Source organism: Lagenorhynchus albirostris, chromosome 3 (assembly GCF_949774975.1).
Source record: "Lagenorhynchus albirostris chromosome 3, mLagAlb1.1, whole genome shotgun sequence".
NCBI lineage: Eukaryota > Metazoa > Chordata > Mammalia > Artiodactyla > Delphinidae > Lagenorhynchus > Lagenorhynchus albirostris.
In genome coordinates, this window is record NC_083097.1 from 82738811 (window position 1) to 82760060 (window position 21250).

At 36.6% G+C, this 21250-nt stretch overlaps 1 protein-coding gene across 1 annotated transcript in view; it reads right to left on the reverse strand.

Annotated features, from left to right (window-relative positions):
• Positions 1-17222, reverse strand: part of SLCO6A1 (solute carrier organic anion transporter family member 6A1) — a 95103-nt gene extending 77881 nt beyond the window's left edge. The window contains exons 1-3 of the mRNA XM_060146327.1: positions 16889-17222; positions 5040-5300; positions 1562-1747 (exon numbers count right to left, since the gene is read on the reverse strand). Of these exons, the coding sequence (XP_060002310.1) occupies positions 1562-1747; positions 5040-5300; positions 16889-17222 (781 nt within the window). The remainder of the gene's footprint in view (positions 1-1561; positions 1748-5039; positions 5301-16888) is intronic.
• Between the last annotated feature and the right edge of the window lie 4028 nt (positions 17223-21250).

Consider the following 21250-nt stretch of genomic DNA (forward strand, 5'->3'; position numbering starts at 1 on the left):
AGGCAGAGTTTCTACACTGTAGTCTGGAGACAGAATTGCTTCTTCTTTGGGAAACCTCAGTCTGTTCTGAAAGGCTTTAACTGATTAGAAGAGGCTCACGCATATTATGAAGGGTAATCTGCTTGACTCAAAGTCTACTGATTGTAAATATTAGTCACATCTAAAAATTATCACAGAAACATCTAGACTGCTGTTTGACCAAACAACTGGTTGCCATAACCTAGCCAAGGTGACACATAAAATTTATCATCATACATATTATTCAAAGCACATATTAGAAAAACTCAGATAATTTTGTAATTCACTGTACCTTATTTAATCTATATATTAATGTAATATAAATAAATACACATATATTTAATACAAATTCAACGGGTCTTATTTCAATTTAATTTGTGGTACTAAAGCAAGATAATATTTAACATAAACATCACCTTTGCATCCTTCACTTTAGCTGCCAGGGTGGCAGGAGGTAGCAATAAAGTAAGCTACTCTCTGTAGTGTATACATGTGTTTTAACTGCTATTCAATAGAATCAAAAGTAAAACAAACAGATTTGTTGCCACCATCAGCCAACGGTAATGAATGGCTACAATTTTTTTTCTAAAAACAAACATAAATATGAATATTATCTATTTTAGTTCATTGATATGACTTTCCTTACCTCTGGTGGAAAAATTATTATTTTGGTGAAAAATGTTATTTTCTGTTAAGTCACCTTCACAATAAGTATGTAAAAACAACTTTAAATTTTTTTCCAAAAATGATAGTTAGATAACCCTGTATAAGTAGATGATCTACCAGGACCAGAAGCTATTACAATATAAAGAGGTACAGATTACTGTACCCCAGGGCTACTTATTGTGCAATACACTAGCATGAAATATTATAAATAGAGGATACTACACTGTAGCTAATTAAATAGCACATCACTCCTCTCCTTGATAGGATGAATGAGATTATGTTTTCATTAACTTCAAAATATCAAAGCTGGGCTTCCCTGGTGGCACAGTGGTTGAGAGTCCGCCTGCCAATGCAGTGGACACGGGTTCGTGTGCCGGTCCAGGAGGATCCCACATGCCGCTGAGCGGCTGGGCCCGTGAGCCATGGCCGCTGAGCCTGCGCGTCCAGAGCCTGTGCTCCACAACGGGAGAGGCCACAGCAGTGAGAGGCCCGCATACCGCAAAAAAAAAAAAAAAAAAAAAAATCAAAGCTCCCCAAAACGATTGTGTTAATGTACATAAAGAGCTTAGTAATGATTATTTCAGCACCACACTGAATCTTGCTCTAAGCAAGCATAAACAATATTTCTACTCCCTTATGGATATTATGGCACCAACATCCCACTATATCCTTGATATTAGCCAAAAGGCCGAGAAGTGATACCCCACTGTATCCTTAAAGTTAAAACATACAACTACTTAAAGTTAAAACATACAACTACTCAAGCAATTTAATCTGGTAATTTGAGATTTTTTTCCCCAGCGAAATGAACTGCAGCCTAAATAGGTTGATAGGATGAAAATATATAAAAATCATATTAGAAGGGGAAATAACTTGCCTAGATAAATACCAGCTGAGTGTGTGGCAACGCTGTTATAAATAAAGGTTACTCCAAGGACATAAAGAGGTATAGCTGCTATTCCCTGCACACTCTGCCCAAGGATGAAGAACGTCATATATTTTGATTGGAATGATAATGAAGCTTTCTTGCAAGCCTTGACCATCTTCATTTCTTGGCAAGTATCTTTTGAAAAGATAATTATATTTTTGTTAAATGAGTCAAAAGTTAAACATACAACAAATACGCAGTATCTTCTATGAAATGTTTTACCTTTTATAAGCTATTTCCACCATTATGCTTTTATTTTAGTTAACACTCATGTATATTGAATGTAGTAGTTCTATAATCAATCATCATGTTCTCAGAAAAAAAGCAACGATAAAAGAAAATTTGTGGGAATACTGGAAAATATGCACATATTATAAACCAAATATAAATGTGTATGCATAATTATATGTATATATATACTTATGTGTGCGTAAGTATATACATACATATATGTATATACACACACATACACACATATTCCTCTTAAATTTGGCATCTGGTACCCCTGAGTTTTGACCCCAGGGTAAAAGTATTTCTAACGTCCTAAATTATCTGAATTACTAAAGATTACCTTCTGAGTTTAGTTCTAGATCCACTTCTTCAGCAATCTTCAAATTAACTTCGTGTTACTAAATAGTTTCCCATTTTAGACCCACTAACTTCTAGAATACAGGTGCATAAAGACAAGGCATTATACAATAAAATTTTCTCTCTGTTGGTCATTATATGGTAATGTACTAGATTTTAAACTCCTTTAGGTGACAGTGTATTTCTTATGCTTTTTCAAATTCACATGGTTGTAAATCAATAGTAAATAAATGTTTGTTGGAATTACATTTGTCATTAGATTGGTAGATCCAGGTAATGCTAATTAGATCATTCTGACTGTGTCTATTTTGATTGGAATTTAACAAATGCTCTTAAAATATTAGTGGAAAACTGGTAATAGTATAGACTGCAAAATAGTACACAAATGGAAATTTTCAGGTGGTTCAGTATCCACAGAGAATGAAACTTGATCCCACGTCAAATGTGAGGAGGTCTCTAGAATTGTGATCCAAAATACTGATTCAATTTTATATAGACATGTTAACTTGTGGTGATATCAGTATCAATCTGATATTTCCAACATCCTAGCTTCTTAGTTCCTTGAACTCCTCTCCGTTCATGTACTTGTATTCCACTTACCCTAGCTACTCATTTTAAACTTTCAGAAACAATAACTACAAGCCTTCCTTAATTGTAAGCATCCTACACTCAAACTCTCTCTATTTTTCCAGATCACTCCTTCTAGCAACCCAGCTGCTACAATCCTTAAAACTCACCAAGACCTATAATCAATCCATTGATCCTGCTCCTTTTCACGATCTCAAGGAAAGAACTGATGTTTCTGTTATATGAGTGAGTTAGAAGAATTAGTGGATATAATCAGACAGTGAGATAACAGATATTTAGTAAGTTCTTAGTAATGTGACAGTGCACTGCAACCATGGATATGTTGGGTGTTCAATTATATGCAGAGATCTAGAAACTAAAGATCAGAGTGTGATACAACTGTTTGCATGAACTAGAGGAGAAAATTAGTTTTAACTTCTCAAGGATTTGGTTTACTATGATTTCTACATGTTAGTTGACACATAGGGACTGAAGACCAATTTGTCATTAGTACAGAAAACTGAGATGGGGTAGAGGGGGCAGAAAAAGGGAGTGTAAGGTGGTGATAAATGGACTGCTCCAAGGTTCAGCCCAGTCATACAGGAAGATGGGTATGGCAGGTAACTGGGGAAAATAGAGAATAGAATAGGAGGGATATTCAGAAAAGAATAAGAGAAGGACCCCCCCCCAAAAAAAGGATGAAAGAAGAAAATACAGAAATTAAATATATATACATACATAAACTGAAGTATGTACATAGAGTAGAAAATTAGTTATGTAAGAACTAAACTTTTCAACAAAATGAGTGAAATATCTGCATAGATGTGTGTATGAAATAAGCACTTCTACCTGCAAAGACCATTTATTTACTCTATTTCTGCTTCTCTAACAACAAGCAGAGGGTTACCCAGTAAATACACTGAATGGTTGTTGTTAGATAAATTACACGTTCTTAATCACAAGCAGAAAATAAAATATCTAGAATCTAGATACTATAAAGAAAACACAAAGGAAGAAAGACTGTACTATTTCTACTGTCATTACTCCTGAGTACTCATCAAGCAGCATTTTTAATGTCTCAAGCAGTGCTTCCTAACTTTTCACCTTTTCTCACCAGAAAAGGGTTAAGGGAAGGATAGGAGTAAAGTGTTATCCATTCCCTTCTTCCCATAAGTCATCTTCTAATTCAATTAGCTGTCCATTATACAAATATAATAAATATATTACAAATATATTCTATAAATTAATAAATGTATTTATTCTACATATAGTCTACAAATATAATAAACATAAATATATGTGAATATTAGATTTCATAAATTATATGATATATATCATATACATATCAGTATATTATTTATAATATGAATTATATAGTATATATAGCTAAATATCTTATATAAATTATATTTAATATGAACTATTTTTATTTCCATTGTAAACACACAGCACAAACACACATCACAAACATACTTTTAAACATCATAAAAATGTATATACACACATACACACATATAGAGACATCCTCATGCCTTTTCCATCATTTCTTGCTAAAGCCCAGTTTAAAGTTTCCAAAACTGGTAAATGCATTCCAACACTTTTATAAGCCTATGCATAACAAGAAAGTCCCTGACACAAAAGTGTCAGAAATAGTGCTACGGACTTCAAATAGCCTTTTTATCTACTGGGAGTAGCAAAAAATTGTGGAATAAATCAAAAAAACAATGAAGAAAGCAAAGAAGCCTCCAATCTTTCCAGATTCGAAGTCCTGTGTCAAAGGGCAGCACCCATTTTGAAATGGCAGAAATAGCTAGAAAAGTTCTGACTTTTTGTGTGTGTCTGTGAAAGTTTGGTTATCTTTGCCTTTGTACTTGTGTATATGTGTGCTGAGGTCAAAATAAAGGGATCAATTTAAGTATACTGTGGAAGATATAAATCAAAAGATTTATAATATATATGAAAATTGATAAAAGAAAACCAATTTCACAAAATAATTATCCCAAATATTATCCCAAATATCATCCAAAATATTCTTTCATGTTACTAGGCCCATCTCTTAGATGAAAGGGTATATGATCATGAGAAGATGGGAGAATCACATACATGTTACCAGGGAGCTACCATTAATTAGCTTAATAAACTTGATCATATAAGTAGATACAAATGAATGAATGTACAGACACATAAATATCACAGTCTATTTTAAGTTCCTAGAGCCAATGGCTTAAATGAATAATGATTTGATGTATGATAGTATCTTTTAAAATCTTACCTTCAGTTTCTACCGTCATTTTATAATTTCCACCACTAAAGTATGGAAAAGCAAATAAAAGTGATCCAGATCCTACTAAAAAGGAGGAAACTGTAATCCATCCTAGTATGTTTCCTTTCCCTCCATAATATGCTATGAACACTACTACCAGGCAAGATGAAATATCATAGGTCAATGACAGCACTAAATTCTCAGTGGTTTTCAGATGATTCTCCTTCTGAAAATTGCCAGTGCTCAGATCTACAAGACCAAACACAATACCTAAAATGTAAAAAGAAAAAAAGAAAGCAATAATATGCATTAAATTATCTTTATAAAGACAAAATAGATCATCATTATAATCACTGAAAAACAAAACAATTTGCAATGACTTAAGTTTATTTTACATTACTCTGAATGTTTAAGATCTATAAATACATAATAGTTCCTTTTCTAAAACACTAATATGTCTTAACCTCTATGAAATATTTGCTAATTGAATTTTTGTAACTATTTTTAAACTATATTTATGAGTAATATACTGAAGAATATGCTCTTTTTAATCATCTCAGTATTGATCTTTATTTTAATGTATTATGTTTCAATTATTAAAAAATGAATAAATAACAATCTAATGAATATTTGCTTATCTCCCATCTAGAATAGGAAATAAAACATTAACAAAATAGTTGAAACCCAACATGCACTCCCTAAACACATTCTTCTCTCTCACTCTATAACCCATATCCAATATTTGGAGTGTACCATTTCTGAGCCGTTTTAACACTTTTTTGACAGTGTATATATACATCCTTTAACAATATAGAGTATCATTTGTCATGTTCTTGAACAGTAAGTAAATGGTATCATATATGTGTATTTCTATAACTCAGCATCCAACTGGGAAAAATAAACATACTAAATATTTGAAACAGAAAGAAATTGATATCGGTGTTGGTTACAAAAGTAATACATTTGTTGGAGTGAAAAGAAAAAATAGTTACTAATCAAAACTCATGATAGGGCTTCCCTGGTGGCGCAGTGGGTGAGGGTCCGCCTGCCGATGCAGGGGACGCGAGTTCGTGCCCCAGTCCGGGAGGATCCCACATGCCGCGGAGTGGCTGGGCCCGTGAGCCATGGCCGCTGAGCCTGCGCGTCCGGAGCCTGTGCTCCGCAGCGGGAGAGGCCACAGCGGGGAGAGGCCCGCGTACCGAAAAAAAAACAAAAAACAAAAAAACCCAAAACTCATGATATAAATGCCACTAAAGTTGCTGGAGTAGTGACAGCTACTGCTGCTGCTACTGCTGTTGGAACTGCAATCACTACCTCTTCGTAGGAAGCCAGGACCCACACACCTATTAATGCTATGAAATTTAGCTACCTCATAGTCACCTGCTGTTTCTGCTGCTCTTGCAGTTGCTTGAGCCAGTGACCATGAACACTGTACTGCTGCATCATCCACTGTTGTTGCTGATGGAGTTTTATTTATTCCTGACTATAAATCCAGGAGCCTTCGCTTACCCAGTATTGCTGCTGCTGCCAAAATCATCACCAGCGTAGAGATAGAAAAGAGAGGCTTCCCATTGCCCCTTTTTCAAATGTACTGCCACAGCCTCTTACTGGCAACACCTAAGTGGAAGCCAGCTGGCAAGGAAGTCTGGTAACTGTAGTTTACAGGCTGCCAGTCCCCTTGGAAATAGGGGTGAGTCCAGAATGGCAACAATGGAGTGCATGGCCAACAAATAACTTGAAGAGTTCACCCTCTGGACTACTTAGGACACATTTTCACCCTTCTTCCCATATTTAAACTTCCATACCAAATTAATAGCAACATAATCATGCTTCTGCCAAACATGTTGCGATTATCATTCTTACAAACAAAGATGTTCTCACTTTTTCCCCCAAAATGGAGACACATAGTCCAATCAGTCACCATATCCATTTCAAGGTAATTTTAACCCTTCTTCTAGTTGAATCACAAACCTGAATGGGTTTTCTTTAACATAAAAATTAAATTGTAAGGTATAAATGGTATAAGTAAATAAATAATTAAGCAAAGATGTAGGCCTAACTAAATCTGTGAGGGAACTGTATTGCAGAAGAAACCATAATCAGACCCAGAACCACAGCAGTTTAACAGACCAAAACCAGCAAGAAACAAGATACAGAAACTTTGCTGCACCTAAAAGCATTTTCTTCAACTCTCATTTTTTTTTTAACATCTTTGTTGGAGTATAATTGCTTTACAATGGTGTGTTAGTTTCTGCTTTATAACAAAGTGAATCACTTACACATATACATATGTTCCCATATCTCTTCCCTCTTGCGTCTCCCTCCCTCCCACCCTCCCTATCCCAACCCCTCTAGGTGGTCACAAAGCAGCAAGCTGATCTCCCTGTGCTATGCGGCTGCTTCCCACTAGCTATCTATTTTACATTTGGTAGTATATATATATGTCCATGCCACTCTCTCACTTTGTCAACTCTCATTTTAAATGTGGCAAAGGAGGATACTGGCCAAGGCAAAGAATGTCCTGTCAGTAACTGTGTCCGTCTCTGGGTTGGGGTATTAATTTCTCTTCCAGTTTAGGAATATTCTGTAGAGACAAATTTGTAAAGTTATCTTCCACAATACTCTTCTATAAAATAGTAAGGGAAAGAGGAAGAGAAAAAAATTAAAAATTGAAATACATACACACGCAAATGTATATATGTTTGTGTGTGCGTACACTTAAAACAAGAGAAAAATGCATAGTTGCTACAGTGTTTATGTCTCTAAATGGTTATTAGACTACAGTTGATATTTATAACTTCCTCCTTCCAAATTTCACCCTCTCTTCTTCCTCTTGATTTCAGATAACATATATAGATTACTAACATAAAGCATATGCCTCACTCTACAGGACAGTACCCAAACTTTTGATTCCTGTCTCCTAGCTGATGCCTTATCTGAGTCTTCATAGGACATTAAAATTATCTATAACGCCAAGAGTTTCTGGTTATTGAACTCTGTAGTAAGACCAGTGAATTCCATGAACATGAACTTCCTGATGTACTTCTTTTGCTGTAAAACGAGTTCCTTCCTTAAAAGTAATGTGATACTACATAAGATGATTATGATGGTGTATGAGGCATTCATTAAGTCCAATTATAGTTGTTCTGGCAGAACTGTGGTGATGAAAGAAGAACCCAGATCTAAAATAAATATCTATTTCAGTGATGAGAAATTATTGCCCACTCTATAATAGAAGCAGATAACATAATCAACCTGTTTCCAGATAGCTGGTTGGTTTCACTAGGGAATGGAGTTATTTCCTGGATTGTGTTGAATTTTCCTGGTGGCAATTCAGGCACTCCGAAATGCAATAGCCAGATCAGCTCTGGTGAAGATAAAGCCTTGCATTCAGCTCTCATATAAACTCTTATCTTTGATGTGATTGTCACTATAAATATGAGCCCACTGAACAAGACATACAATGGCAGAGGAAAGAGGCTGATTAATATTCACAGGATAGCTGTCTATCTACTTCATTACTGAGAGCTTCCTCTGCAATGGATTTCTTTTGGTGAACATTCACATAGGATAACTTTGCCCATTCAGAGACATATCACTGACACAACCCTTTCCTAATCACCAAATGGTCAAACCATTAGTCAAAGGCAGCCTGGTATCTAGGCAATACAGACAATCAGATGTACTCTCCAATGTTTTGCCCACTGGAAGGACTTCCTTTTTTCTCTGTTTTTCAGGGCTATGATGCTTCCTATAGCATTATACTACAGCAGACTTTCGTCTTCAGAAAACCACAGGTTCACCAAAGGTTATGTTTTTTCTTAGTAGTGGGTGGTAGAAATGAAAAACTTGTCCTTCGTTTGAGAAGAGGTAGCCCTGCACACTCCATACCAATTGGTCCCTAGAGACATCACTGAAGTGGCAGGCAAATTTTGGGTATATAAGATATTATCTCCCAGGACAGATTTTATGTTAGTCATTCTGGGAAGGCTGGAATCTGATTCTAGCTATGAGTCTAGTAGCAATAAGGGATGGTAGGGTGGGTCATGAGGGCAATCAGCATTCCCTTAACTCAGGTGAAGTAAATTCAGGGTCTCCAAGCAAGGAATTGTTTCTTTTTGAGACATAGCAGGAATAGTTGGTCCTACTGGGAAAGGAGGTTCAGGATTTCAGAGTTTACAGTTGTCGGATTCACAGAATTCCACCCAAATGCCTTTGTCCCAATTCTCAGGGTTCCACTCTTCTCCAATCAATGCCCCAATTCTCACATAAGTGATCTCATAAATTTATGAATTCAACTTATGTTGTAATTCTGAAAGTGTGAATACGGGTTGGTACTGTTCCAAATATGCAGTATGTGCCTAAAAGTGATAAGATTCTCACAGAAAATTCACCATCAGAAAAGCTCACGCATTTCTAATCATGCCCTAAACTTCTCATTTTCTTTCTGTGAATTTTTCAGTGCAGTGAGAAGCAATCAACCCCAAAATCTCTGTAGTCAAAACTTCCACCATAGGACTCAATTGCAGAAGCTCTTAGTCTCCTAAAGTCTTGCCTCTAGTAAGAACTTTATCCCAGGCAACATTTTAAATAACTCTTTTAAGTCACTACATGCCACTGACTTCCAGTGTACCATTTTCCACAGGCACAAATATTGCTTTTTTCATTGCTTTCAAGCCCAATCAGGTGAGATAACCAATTCCAGATTCCCATCTTTAAGGGTTGTTTTGTTTGTATTTTTCCTGGTTCAATGCCTGGTATGGAGTACTACATAAAAAATCACATAATTTTTGTAATTTATAAACCAACTAGTTTTATTACATTAGTGAAGATAAAAATTTGGTCAAAAACTTTTTAAATATCTTTATACTATGTATCATGATATTTACAAAATAAAGGAATATTATTCTCGTTACACACTCAGATACTTTAACCAATTTCTTAGCCATACTTACCTCTAATAAAATGTTAATTCATATTTTTTCTGAAGAATATATTTTAATATGATCTTATCTCTATTGTTCTTATAAAATTAATTGTAGGGGCTTCCTTGGTGGCGCAGTGGTTGGGAGTCTGCCTGCCGATGGAGGGGACACGGGTTCATGCCCCAGTCTGGGAGGATCCCACATGCCACGGAGTGGCTGGGCCCGTGAGCCATGGCCGCTGAGCCTGCATGTCCAGAGCCTGTGCTCCGCAACGGGAGAGGCCCCAACAGTGAGAGGCCCGTGTACCGCAAAAAAAAAAAAAAATTAATTGTAATTCAGAATTGCTTTTTATAGTTTTGCAGTAAAGAGTTAACTCAAGCCTGGGTTGCTCAAAAAGAGGCCTGTCTTCAAGACTGGTCTTTGGTTGGCTCCTGGGAGATGACTCTGAGCCCTTGGAATATTCTACCATATAAGCGTGCTTTTATATGCTGGAGGCCTTGAGCCACACAGTTCCATTTTGGTCAGACAGTTTATGTTAACAACATGCTTTATGGTGAATACCTTTTTTGTTGGGTGTGAGCGATGGAGTAATAGAATCTGAGTAGCTGAGGTCAGTCACACAGATGCTGCATGCCTAGAGGACTGACACCCCCTCAAAAACAAAAACAAAAGCAAAAACCCTGGACACCAAGGCTCACATGCTCTTCCTTGGCTGGCAACTCTTTGCATATGTGTTATCACACGTTGTTGCTGAGAGTATAAAGCATATCCCTACTATTAATTCCACTGGAAAAGGACACATGGAAGCCTAGCCTGGTTTTTTCTGGACTTTGTCTCATGTGCCTTTTCCCTTTGTTAATTTCAATCTGTATCCTTTCACTATAATAAATCATAACCATGAGTATAACATCTTTCTCTGAGTCCTTCTAGTGAATCATTTAGCCTGACTGAGGTCTTAGACATCTCCAATATAATAGTTAATAAATTTGAAGTTGATAAAGCCTCCAAATGACTCTTTACTACAGATCATAATATTTTCATTGAAAAAGCACTCTTTATAAGTGTGCAAGTATCCCATAAGCTCAAAGAAAACACTACTAAATAATGTCTTCAGTTATATTTTTGTACTGAAATATTTCAGACAAAATACTCAGTTCAGAGAATCTTTCTTTGACAAATACTTTACAAGACAAACCTCTTTAAATAGGTTGTCTCTATGATTATTTTGAATGTTTCACCAAATTTAAGTGCCCAAAGCCACAGGCCTCCTTAATTTCAATTCAATATATGAAAATGAATCACTGTAATTCACTAAATTAATATAATAAAAAATAAAAGCTACATGAACATCAAAATGCAGAAAAAGCATTTGACAAAATCTAACCCCCTTTCATAATAAAAACACTCAATGAACTAGGAATAAAAGGCAACTTCTTCAAATCGTTGAAGTACATACATGGAAAACATAGAGCACACTTAAAAATTAAACTGTAGAGGCATCGTATGACTGAGCAATTTCACTCCTAGGTATAAATCCAGAGAAATGAAAATATATGTCCACACAAATACTTACACACAGTTCAGTTCCACATGTAAAGAACTTAGAAGTTACCACTATGTCCTAGTAAGTAACAAACTGAACAGACTGAAAAATTAGCACTCTTCTTGAATACATAAGAGAGGGGAAGACACAGGGCAAATTTGACAAGATTTTGAATTCAACTGTCATTATAATTCATCAATCCATACATTTACATTTTGCGTTTGATTTCCAGAAACATCTGTTCTGTGGTTAAAAGAAATGAGAGCTTACTTCAGGGCTTTGATGGGAGCCCTTGAATTCTCAGACTATAACATGAGCTGAGAGTTAACAAACCTAAGTTTGTCGTTTTCTCTTCATAAGTGCTTAAGGGCATTCAAAAGATTCCATCCATCACCAGAGTCCTTATAGTCATCATTACTACCATAAGGTAAATTAAGCATCCACTCAGCTTTCAAGGTACATGCTTCATTTGGCATTTCATCCCAATCAAGCCTAGGTGATAGCTTGATTAGTTATGATACCACTACATGCCAAGAACTACTACCCGTCTTCCACTGGCAAAGAGCTCAGCACTTCACTCAAGATTAAAGGCATAACAAAACCAATCCTAAAATTACAACTTTATGAGTATATCTTCTGGGACTACTCCTGATACCAATTCCATAACAGTCTGAATCCAATCAGAAGAGAGAAACCACACAGTAATTTGAACAAGAAAAGTTTAGTATAAAGAATTATTAACTATAACAGGAGATTCGTGTAACAAGGCATTAGCTAGTTAGATGTAAAGAGAATGCTAAAGAATATAGAAATAGCCCATATAAGGAACAACCACTCCCCCAGGGCTGAAAGGGAGCACTGAAGGGCTAAAATTCAGACCTTGCTGAAGAGAGCATAGCCATGGCTTATTGAACGACAAAGAAGTCACTGTGGTGCCATGCTAACAAAACTGGCAGGAAATCTATACTCTAAAACTTTGTGGTAGTTCTCCTTCTATGTGCTGGGGAAAGCTCGGGAATGCCAAAGGAAGCTGCCAGCCACTGAGTGCTTCTGGACACCATGCACTACAGCAGAGTGATACTGGAGAAGATGCAAGCACTGCAACAGCCTGATGATAGAGAAATCTGTATACACTGCAGGAGCTTGTCAAGCAAACACACTGGAACCAAGAAGTAAAATTTCCTGTGTAATGGATCTCCAGTACCTTCTACTGATAAAATTTAACATTGTGACAGCTCACAAAGAAAAATATTTAAAGGGCCCAGGTCTATTTTCACAGAGCAGGCAAAAAGGATGAGTTTGGAGCTGAGATGCAAAAAGCTGATACTAATATTGATATAGAGAGGCAATAAATCGACAAACTAATTCTGAAAGAGTTTGTGTAGGCACCCAATCATACATAAACTCTTTCAGAAAAAAAGAAGAGAAAGGAATGCATCCAAATTAATTTAATAAGGCCAGTATAACCTGATACTAAAGACAGACAAAAACATTCCAAGAAAACTACAAACCAATACTCTCATTAAAAAAAATTCTTAGCAAAATTTTGGCAAATTGAATCCAGCAATCTATAAAAAAAGATAATAGGCCAGCAATAAGGGTTTATCCCAGGAATGCAAGGTTGGTTAAAAATCCAAAAATCAAAAAACACAATATATAATGTTAATAGAATAAATAAGAAAAACCATATCATGGTCTCAGTAGATACAGGAAAAGAAACACTTGATAAAATTCAACACCATTGATGACAAAAATTCCCAACCAACTAAGAATAAAAGGGAACATCTACAAACTGGCGAAGAGTATCCACAAAAACCCTGCAGTTAACATACTTAATTGTGAAAGGCTAAATGATTTCTACCTAAAATCAGGAAAAATAAATGAATATCTCTTTGCAGAACTTCTATTCAACATTGTACTGGAGGTCCTAGTCAGTACAAGAAAGCAAAAAAAAGAAATAAAAAGCATACAGACTGGGAAGAAAGAAGTAAAACCGTCCTGATTCACAGCTGACATGATCACGTAGTTAAAAATCCTAAGGAATCTGCCAAAAGCCTCCTAAAACTAATAAATTAATACAGCAAACTTTCAGGAGAGAAGACCTAAATAGATACACCATGGTCAGGCATCAGAACACTCAGTATTGTTAAGATGTCAATTTTCTGTAGAGGATTGACTTGAGGACACAGGGAGGGGGAAGGGTAAGCTGGGACGAAGTGAGAGAGTGGCATGGACATATACACACTCCCAAATATAAAACAGATAGTTAGGGGGAAGCAGCCGCACAGCACAGGGAGATCAGCTCGGTGCTTTGTGACCACCTAGAGGGGTGGGATAGGGAGGGTGGGAGGGAGATGCAAGAGGGAGGAGATATGGGGTTATATGTATACATACAGCTTATTCACTTTGTTATACAGCAGAAACTAACACAACATTGTAAAGCAATTATACTCCAATAAAGATGTTAAAAAATATATATATAGGCTTAAGCTGATTGCAAAATGAATCTTTCATTGGGGTCTGGAAAATCTACTCTCCTAGCAACTATCTTTCAAAAAAAGAAAATTTTATATATATATATATATATATATATATATATATAATTCTAATTTGCTATTTGAGGTTTCCCGTAGAATGACTGTTTTGAGCAATAGTAATTTCTGTATTCTTTCTTATAATAAATCAAAAGAAAAAAAGATGTGAATTTTCTCCAAACCTATACAATCAAAGCATACCCAACTAAAATCCCAGTAAGTTTTTTTACAGAATTAAACAAATTGATTCTACAATTAATGTGGAGAGGCAAAGTAACTAGGATAGCCAAAACAACTTTTAAAAAGAACAAAGTCATAAAAATACCTGATTTCAAAACATATAAGAAAACCAGAGTAAACAATGCAATACAGCATTTGCATAAGTTAGACATATTAGTTCAATAAAACAGAATAGAGAGGCTAGAAAAAGACTCTAGAGATTAGAATTTCAACAACAGTGTCAAGGTAATGCAATGGGTCAAAAGACAGTCTGTTTAATAAATCATGCTGGAATAAAGTATCCATATGGAGAAAAATTATTTTTGACTCTTTCCATACACACACAAAAAAATCATTCAAAATGGATCAGAGATCTAAACATAAGAGCTAAACCATAAAAATTCTAGAAAACAACAAAGCAGAAAATCTTCATGACATTGAGTTAGGGAATACATTCTTAGATAGAAACCAAAAAGAATGAACCATAAAAAATTAAGAAACTGGACTTCAACAAAAGTGAACACCTTTTTCATCAAAAAGGCACAAGAAAATGAAAAGGCAAATCACAGATTTGCGGGGAGAGAGGGAGAGGGTAGCAGGCAGGCAGGTATGGCCTGAGTCTGGTCATAAGGAATGATCAAAAAAAAACCATGTCAAAGTTCAACATAGAGAATGAAAGACCCATATACTTTAAGACTGGCATGGACATAAGAAACAGGGAAAGAATGAGGAACTGTTGAAGACTAAAGAGGAAGTCTAAAGTATGACAACTAAATGCAACATGTGTTCCTGGATAGAATTTTGGACCAAAAAGGGAAAGGAGAAAATATTGAGACAGTTGGCAATATGTAAGTGGGGGTACGAATTCATAACATGATGGTGGTGTCACACTGATATTCCTGACTGGGAGGGGTGTAAGGTGGTTATGCAGCAGCATGTCCTCACTTTGGGAAGATGCACACTGGAGTATTTAGCAGTGATGGGGCACCATGTCTGAAAAAGTCTATAAGTATAGGAAAGAAAAGGTGAAGGAACAAATGTGGTAAAATGTAAACAACTGGAGAATCTAGGTGAAGGGGAGGTAGGAATGCTTTGTATTGCCTTTGCACCCTTTCTGTATGTTTGAAATTGTTTAAAATGTAACAGTAAATAAATGAATTGATAAATGGAAAATGAAGAATTCATTTAAATAAATTCATAAATTCATTTATGAATTAAAGACTCAGTATTTATACCCAAACTGTGCTAATGATCCGTATGAAGTCAGTTAATAAGTAGTAGAGCTAAAAACCATTCACTGCAACCACTTGTTAAAAACGTTCACTGGCTCCACATTACCCACCGAATAGGGAGATTATATTGAGATGATGCTTGTAAAGCACCTGACTTATTAACCCAGTACATTAATGGGAAGTAATCAACTTTTGGTATCCTTTCAGAATTCTCAGTCTGATATTTAAAGACCTTCATAATGTGGCCACAATTTGTCTTTTTCTTCTTTTTTAATTTACTTATGTATTCAATACATATTTATTGTCCTTTCTGCCTCAGTCACTATATTAGGTCCTGGGGAGACACAATGAATAAAATAAATATAATTACCGGTTTGGGTGGTTAGGTGAAAACATCATCCAGCCAAACTTGTCACTCACCATTCTAAAACAAGGCTTTCCTGTAACTGAGTGTTTACTTACCAAAACACTCTTTCATTCATTTCCTTATTCAATAAATATTCTACATCCCCAGCTATCACTATACCTATTTGTCAAGGCATAATTCAAATGCTTCTTTCTCAAAGAAACTTCTTTAATGATTTCTCAAGACAAACTGATGACTATTTATTTGTTCCTCTCATATGGTACTTATCACATATAGCCTTTTTATTGAAGTTATTTAGTCACAACATTTTAGAGCAAAAACAGATCATGTCTGGCAAACTCCAATATCATCAGTGTAAACAGGATAGTAAAGAATCTAGGTGTAATGGGAGCAGTGAGGGCTGTGGCCACGTAGAAAATATATGCCTTCTCTAAAGGCATTCAAATTCACACTCTTCTTCAAACTGTGTGGGCAAAGATAAACACCTTTGAGTTTGGTTTCTCTGATATAGTTTGAGGTCCCACTCCTCCTCTTCAATCCACACATAAGGAAACAAGATCCAGGAGACAAGTGGCTTGGCCAATGTGTCTCAAAATTGTGGGTAGAAGCAGAAACAACCTGGTGATCACAGATACTGTTTTCGACTTTATTTTAATCTCCCAAGTGATTCAGCCCTGAATGACAGAGCTTCTCAGGGCTGGTGACCAAACAACGGTTCAACGACTCAACGCCACCCTCCCTCCATCAGGCTCTCTGGAGGCCAGGCCCCCTTCACACACGGAGGGGGGATTATGTCCATCAGGTGCCTGATGAGGTGAAGTAAACCAGGCAATGGTCCGTTTAACCAGCTTTGATTCCAGACGTACCTTGAGGACGCTGGAGAGTCCCGCCACACGAAGCGGGGCCACCACACCACACGTGGCTCTCCCCACGCACCTCGTCCCTCTTCCGTCTCCCCAACGTAGGCAACCCTCTGACGCCCCGCATTGGCCCGCACCAGAACCACCTCTCCTCTACCCAGCCCCCCGTCAGGCTTACATTGAGAGATGACCAGGATGCAGAAGAAAATCAGGAAGCAACGGATGTTGTTAAAACGCTGACAGCGGGGAAAAGTCATACAGCCCAAGCCGCAGGGCCCCTCCAAACTCTCTTTCTGTTTTTCCCGTACCTTCCTGATACTGGAAGGCGTGGACCCAGCCTGGTCTCTTTCTCTTTTTTTGAACCTTCCGAACTTGATCAGGTTAGCTGGAAAGATCCTGAAGAGCGGGTTTTTTCCCCTGGCTTTCCCGGCCTCGGCCTCCGAGGGCACAGTGTTCTCGGCAGGTTGGGCCAGCGCAGCCCGGGGCTCCACTTCCACTAGGGCTTCTTGCATGGCTCCGCCGCGGCCCGCTGAGGCAGGGGTCGTGGCTGACGCTGGGCGGCGCAGGCGGGGCGGGCCGTGGGCTGCGGTTCCCACAGGCGCGGTGCGGCCTGCTCTCCTTGCTTCAGCGGAAAAGCCTGCTGGGCCCGGACGTCGGGGAACTGGTGGCCACCCAAACCTCCAGAGGGAACGTTTCTCCTTGGGCAGGAGGCAAACGTCCCGCGGGGAGGCTGACAGTTGCCCTGGGAGAGCTTACAGGGCTGTTTCCTCCTTTGCTTCCACGTGGGGAGGGGGAGGGGGGTGGAGCGAAAGCTAGTACGACTAGATTTTGATAACTGCTCACACAGACAGGGGCCGCCAGAGGAACTCTAATGCAAAGGATCCATTAGATATTTTGATCCACTAGCATCAAAGGATGCTACTACTTATTTAATACTTTCTCATTAGGAAGCAAGGAAAGAGAAATGTTCAATAATGGGACAGTAGAACTGTCTCCCAGTTTACCCAGACTTATTTTATCGTGGTGTTTTTTGAACTGGATGATCTCGCTAGAAACAACCTGAAAATTGTTAAATGACCAGGAGAAATCAGAAGACATGAAAAAGAAACTTCCTTTCCATTAGAGTAGGGTTGTTTTTGTACCTGGGAAAGTAAATCATTGTCGCATTCCCCTATTTAGGGAGGAAAATAATAATCCTTTCTGTTTTTAACTAGGGATAGAGTTTCCAGGACAATAATTTCTATGTGTAAAACACTTCACTTAGCAGCAAATGGATGAAAACCAGCAAGATGAAAAAACAATGTACTTTCCCAGGCACAAAAATCCTTCTGAAAAGAAAGAATGTAAGAGAATATTACCAGGATATGAAACGTGTGTTTTTATGTAAAAATGCAATTTATTATCGGTTTTCTTTTCTTAGGCAGAAATACAAGTTATTCAGGACATATGTATGGGGAGGATGACTTTCCAGGAGAAATGAAACTATCTTTCCTCCCCTGGATTAGACGTTGTGTTATCAAAAACAATCCAGCTCTTCAACAAGTTTTTGTGCTGCTAAAATGGTACTGGGGCTGGTAGACCAGGGGAAAAAAAATCACCGAGAAGAATTGGGGAGGAAGGTACCAGAGACACCACCATTGACCTGAGGCTGGGCTTTCTTCAGCAGAGCTATATGCCCATTGGTGGATGGAAATGTTATTTTGCCTATACTAAGAAACTTAATTTGTCAAATATACGTAAATACACATACAATGATCACCCTCTCAGTCTGAAGTCTTGGTAGTCATCTGTAATTTATTTTTCTTCCTAACTCTTGGGAACTCTTCAGACCCAGTGTTAGAAGAGGATTTCCAGTACTGCAATCTATTTACCTGTCTTACCCTCTGAGACTCTATGTAATATTTTATTTGAATAAAGGATTCCATAGTTCAAAAACTATTTGGAAACCTGTGATTTTTCAGGATGAAATTTGCAAGGCTCTTCATGCTTTGACTACTGCCTTCTGACTGACTTTATTATGACTTTGGTCTTCATGTTCCCGTTCTACTCAGTTCATTGTGACTTCCCAAAGACTTCATGCTACAATTTCACTTTGACCATATAAATCTCCATTAAAACAAGCATCTCATGTTATTTGTATATATATTTCTCCACCAAACTGAACACATCTTGAGGGAACAGTGCTTAGCACTTTAAAGAATTTTATTAAGATTTGATTAGTAATTAATTAACTAATTAAAAATTGGCTGCTACAGGAAGACAATGACTACAACCAATGGAAACTATTAGTAATACTTAGGGAAATCTTTAAAGGAGCATGGAGCATATTACTAGGGTAAAGATAAAACCAGAGAAATATTGTCCTTGGATTGATTTACCCTGGGAAACCTATGCAGAAAACAAAGAACATTCATTCCATGAACAGAAGATTTTATAAGAAGCATTTTTAGCTAGAAGTATTAAACTTCCAGCTATGATTCTATAAATAACATTTTACCCTTTAATATCTGCATATTTCTAGATTCTCAACTGCATTACTTACTTGGGTAGCACTAGTACCTTATCAAGGAAACTGACAGAGATGATCTCCCCTCCCGATTCTGATTTATTGATCTTTGACTTGCTTCCAAGGTCATCTGAGTAATCCTTTATGCAAGGATACAACTGTATGATCGTGTAGCCATATTTTAAATACCCAGTGATGTTTAAAGTATCCATGGAGAAAAAAAAAGATTTAGCCCCTTACGAATGTTAAGTCTGGAAATCACTACTGAAAGCAGTAGGTGACAGTCATAAAGTGATATGTCCTTTCACTGTACGAGACAGTATATGTTAGAAGGTCATTGCAATGACACCTTATTAGCACAACTGCATCCTGAGGGATAGATGAAGTCCTCGGGGAAGTTCTGCCCGTGGCTTTTTTGTGGTTGTTATTCTGATCACAATTTTTTTTTTAAGTCCAAAGGAGCATCAAAAAGAAGTAATAAATGATTCCTTACTAACTTCTTTTTACTTTTGGCCAGAACTGAGACCTTTGAAGTTTCCAAGTCTCTAAGAAATAAAAGTTTTAGAGCAGTGCTGTCCAATAGATATAAAATGTCAGCACATGTGTAATTAAAATTTTTCTAGTGTCCACCATAAAAAATAAAAACAGGTCAAATTAATTTGAATTATATATTTTCTTTAACCAAATATGTTCAAAATATTGTCATTTCAGCATGTAATCAATATTTTAAAACCATTAACTATAATAAGATATTTTATATTCTTTCATTCCTACTAAATCTTCAGTATTTAGTGTGTATTTTACACTGAGAGCATATCTCAGTTTGTACTGGCCACATTTCAAGTGCTCAATAAGCTACATGCGGCTGATAACTACTGTAATGGAGAGTGCAATGACAGAGGTTCCTTTTAGTTTTAAAAAGTTAAGTCTGTAAGTAATTTTAGGACTAGAATTTATTTAAATCACAGAATTAACAATAATTCTTTTAGTTATTAATTATTTAACTGATGCTTTGGCATTCTATATCTGTTATATTTTACTATAAAATGAGGCTTTTTCCATTTGTATAAATAAATTTGTTTTTTAAAGCCAAGCTAAATTATTTAGTTGTGTCTTTTTTAATCGTAGTGCTTATTCAAGTGGAGAAGTGTCTAATCACAAGGTTTTTATTACCTAATGGGGCACTGCCATTCAGTTACAAGAATTGTAGCCTAAGTTTTTAAGAAGAAATAGTAGCTCTTTCTTGCCTTGCACATTTAACCTCAGTAAACATCACACTCAACAATCCACGTTGATTCTCTTTATATGGTGGTACAATGTCTACATAGAATTCCATCGTATGAATTTAATATAATTTATTTAAGCACTCCCATATTGATGAAATTGGCTTGTTTCCAATTTTTGCTCTGACAATTCTGAAATGAACATCTTCATATGTAGACTATTTTCCTAAAAGACAGATCACTGATTTAAAACAGCTTTTTATAGAAAATGTAAATAAGACTTATAAAACATATTCCAATTTTGGAAATACTAAATGTGAAAAAACTGTCTTTGAATCTATAAAAGTATGGATATTAAAATCCTTTTGCATATTTTCTAGAAGTTAACAAGTGACTATTGCATAAAATTTCAATATAGGCGTTGAAATATAGATGTCAAGTAAAGCAGTCCCTGATAAATTCAGCAATCCAACAGCTTAAGATATTTCGAGACCAGCTTGAATTAAACAATGAATGTTTATGAGGTGCTGTTAAATATACACCATATAATATTTATTTCAGCTAAAACCTCTAAACTTGTATATAGGAAGAACTACTCACTAAAGTAACCTGTTAAGAGTAATTCATAAAACTCTTTTTGCCAAATGAGTCAATAAAGCAGATATACATGATGGTACAAATTACTGTAAAGTGGTTTAATACAGAAATGACCTTAGTTATTAAGGGATATAGAACTGTTTGCTCCTTCAGTAAATTGCCGTCATTTGCTTAGGTTAGCCTTGGTAAATGATTCTTGCTTCCTCTCTGCTTA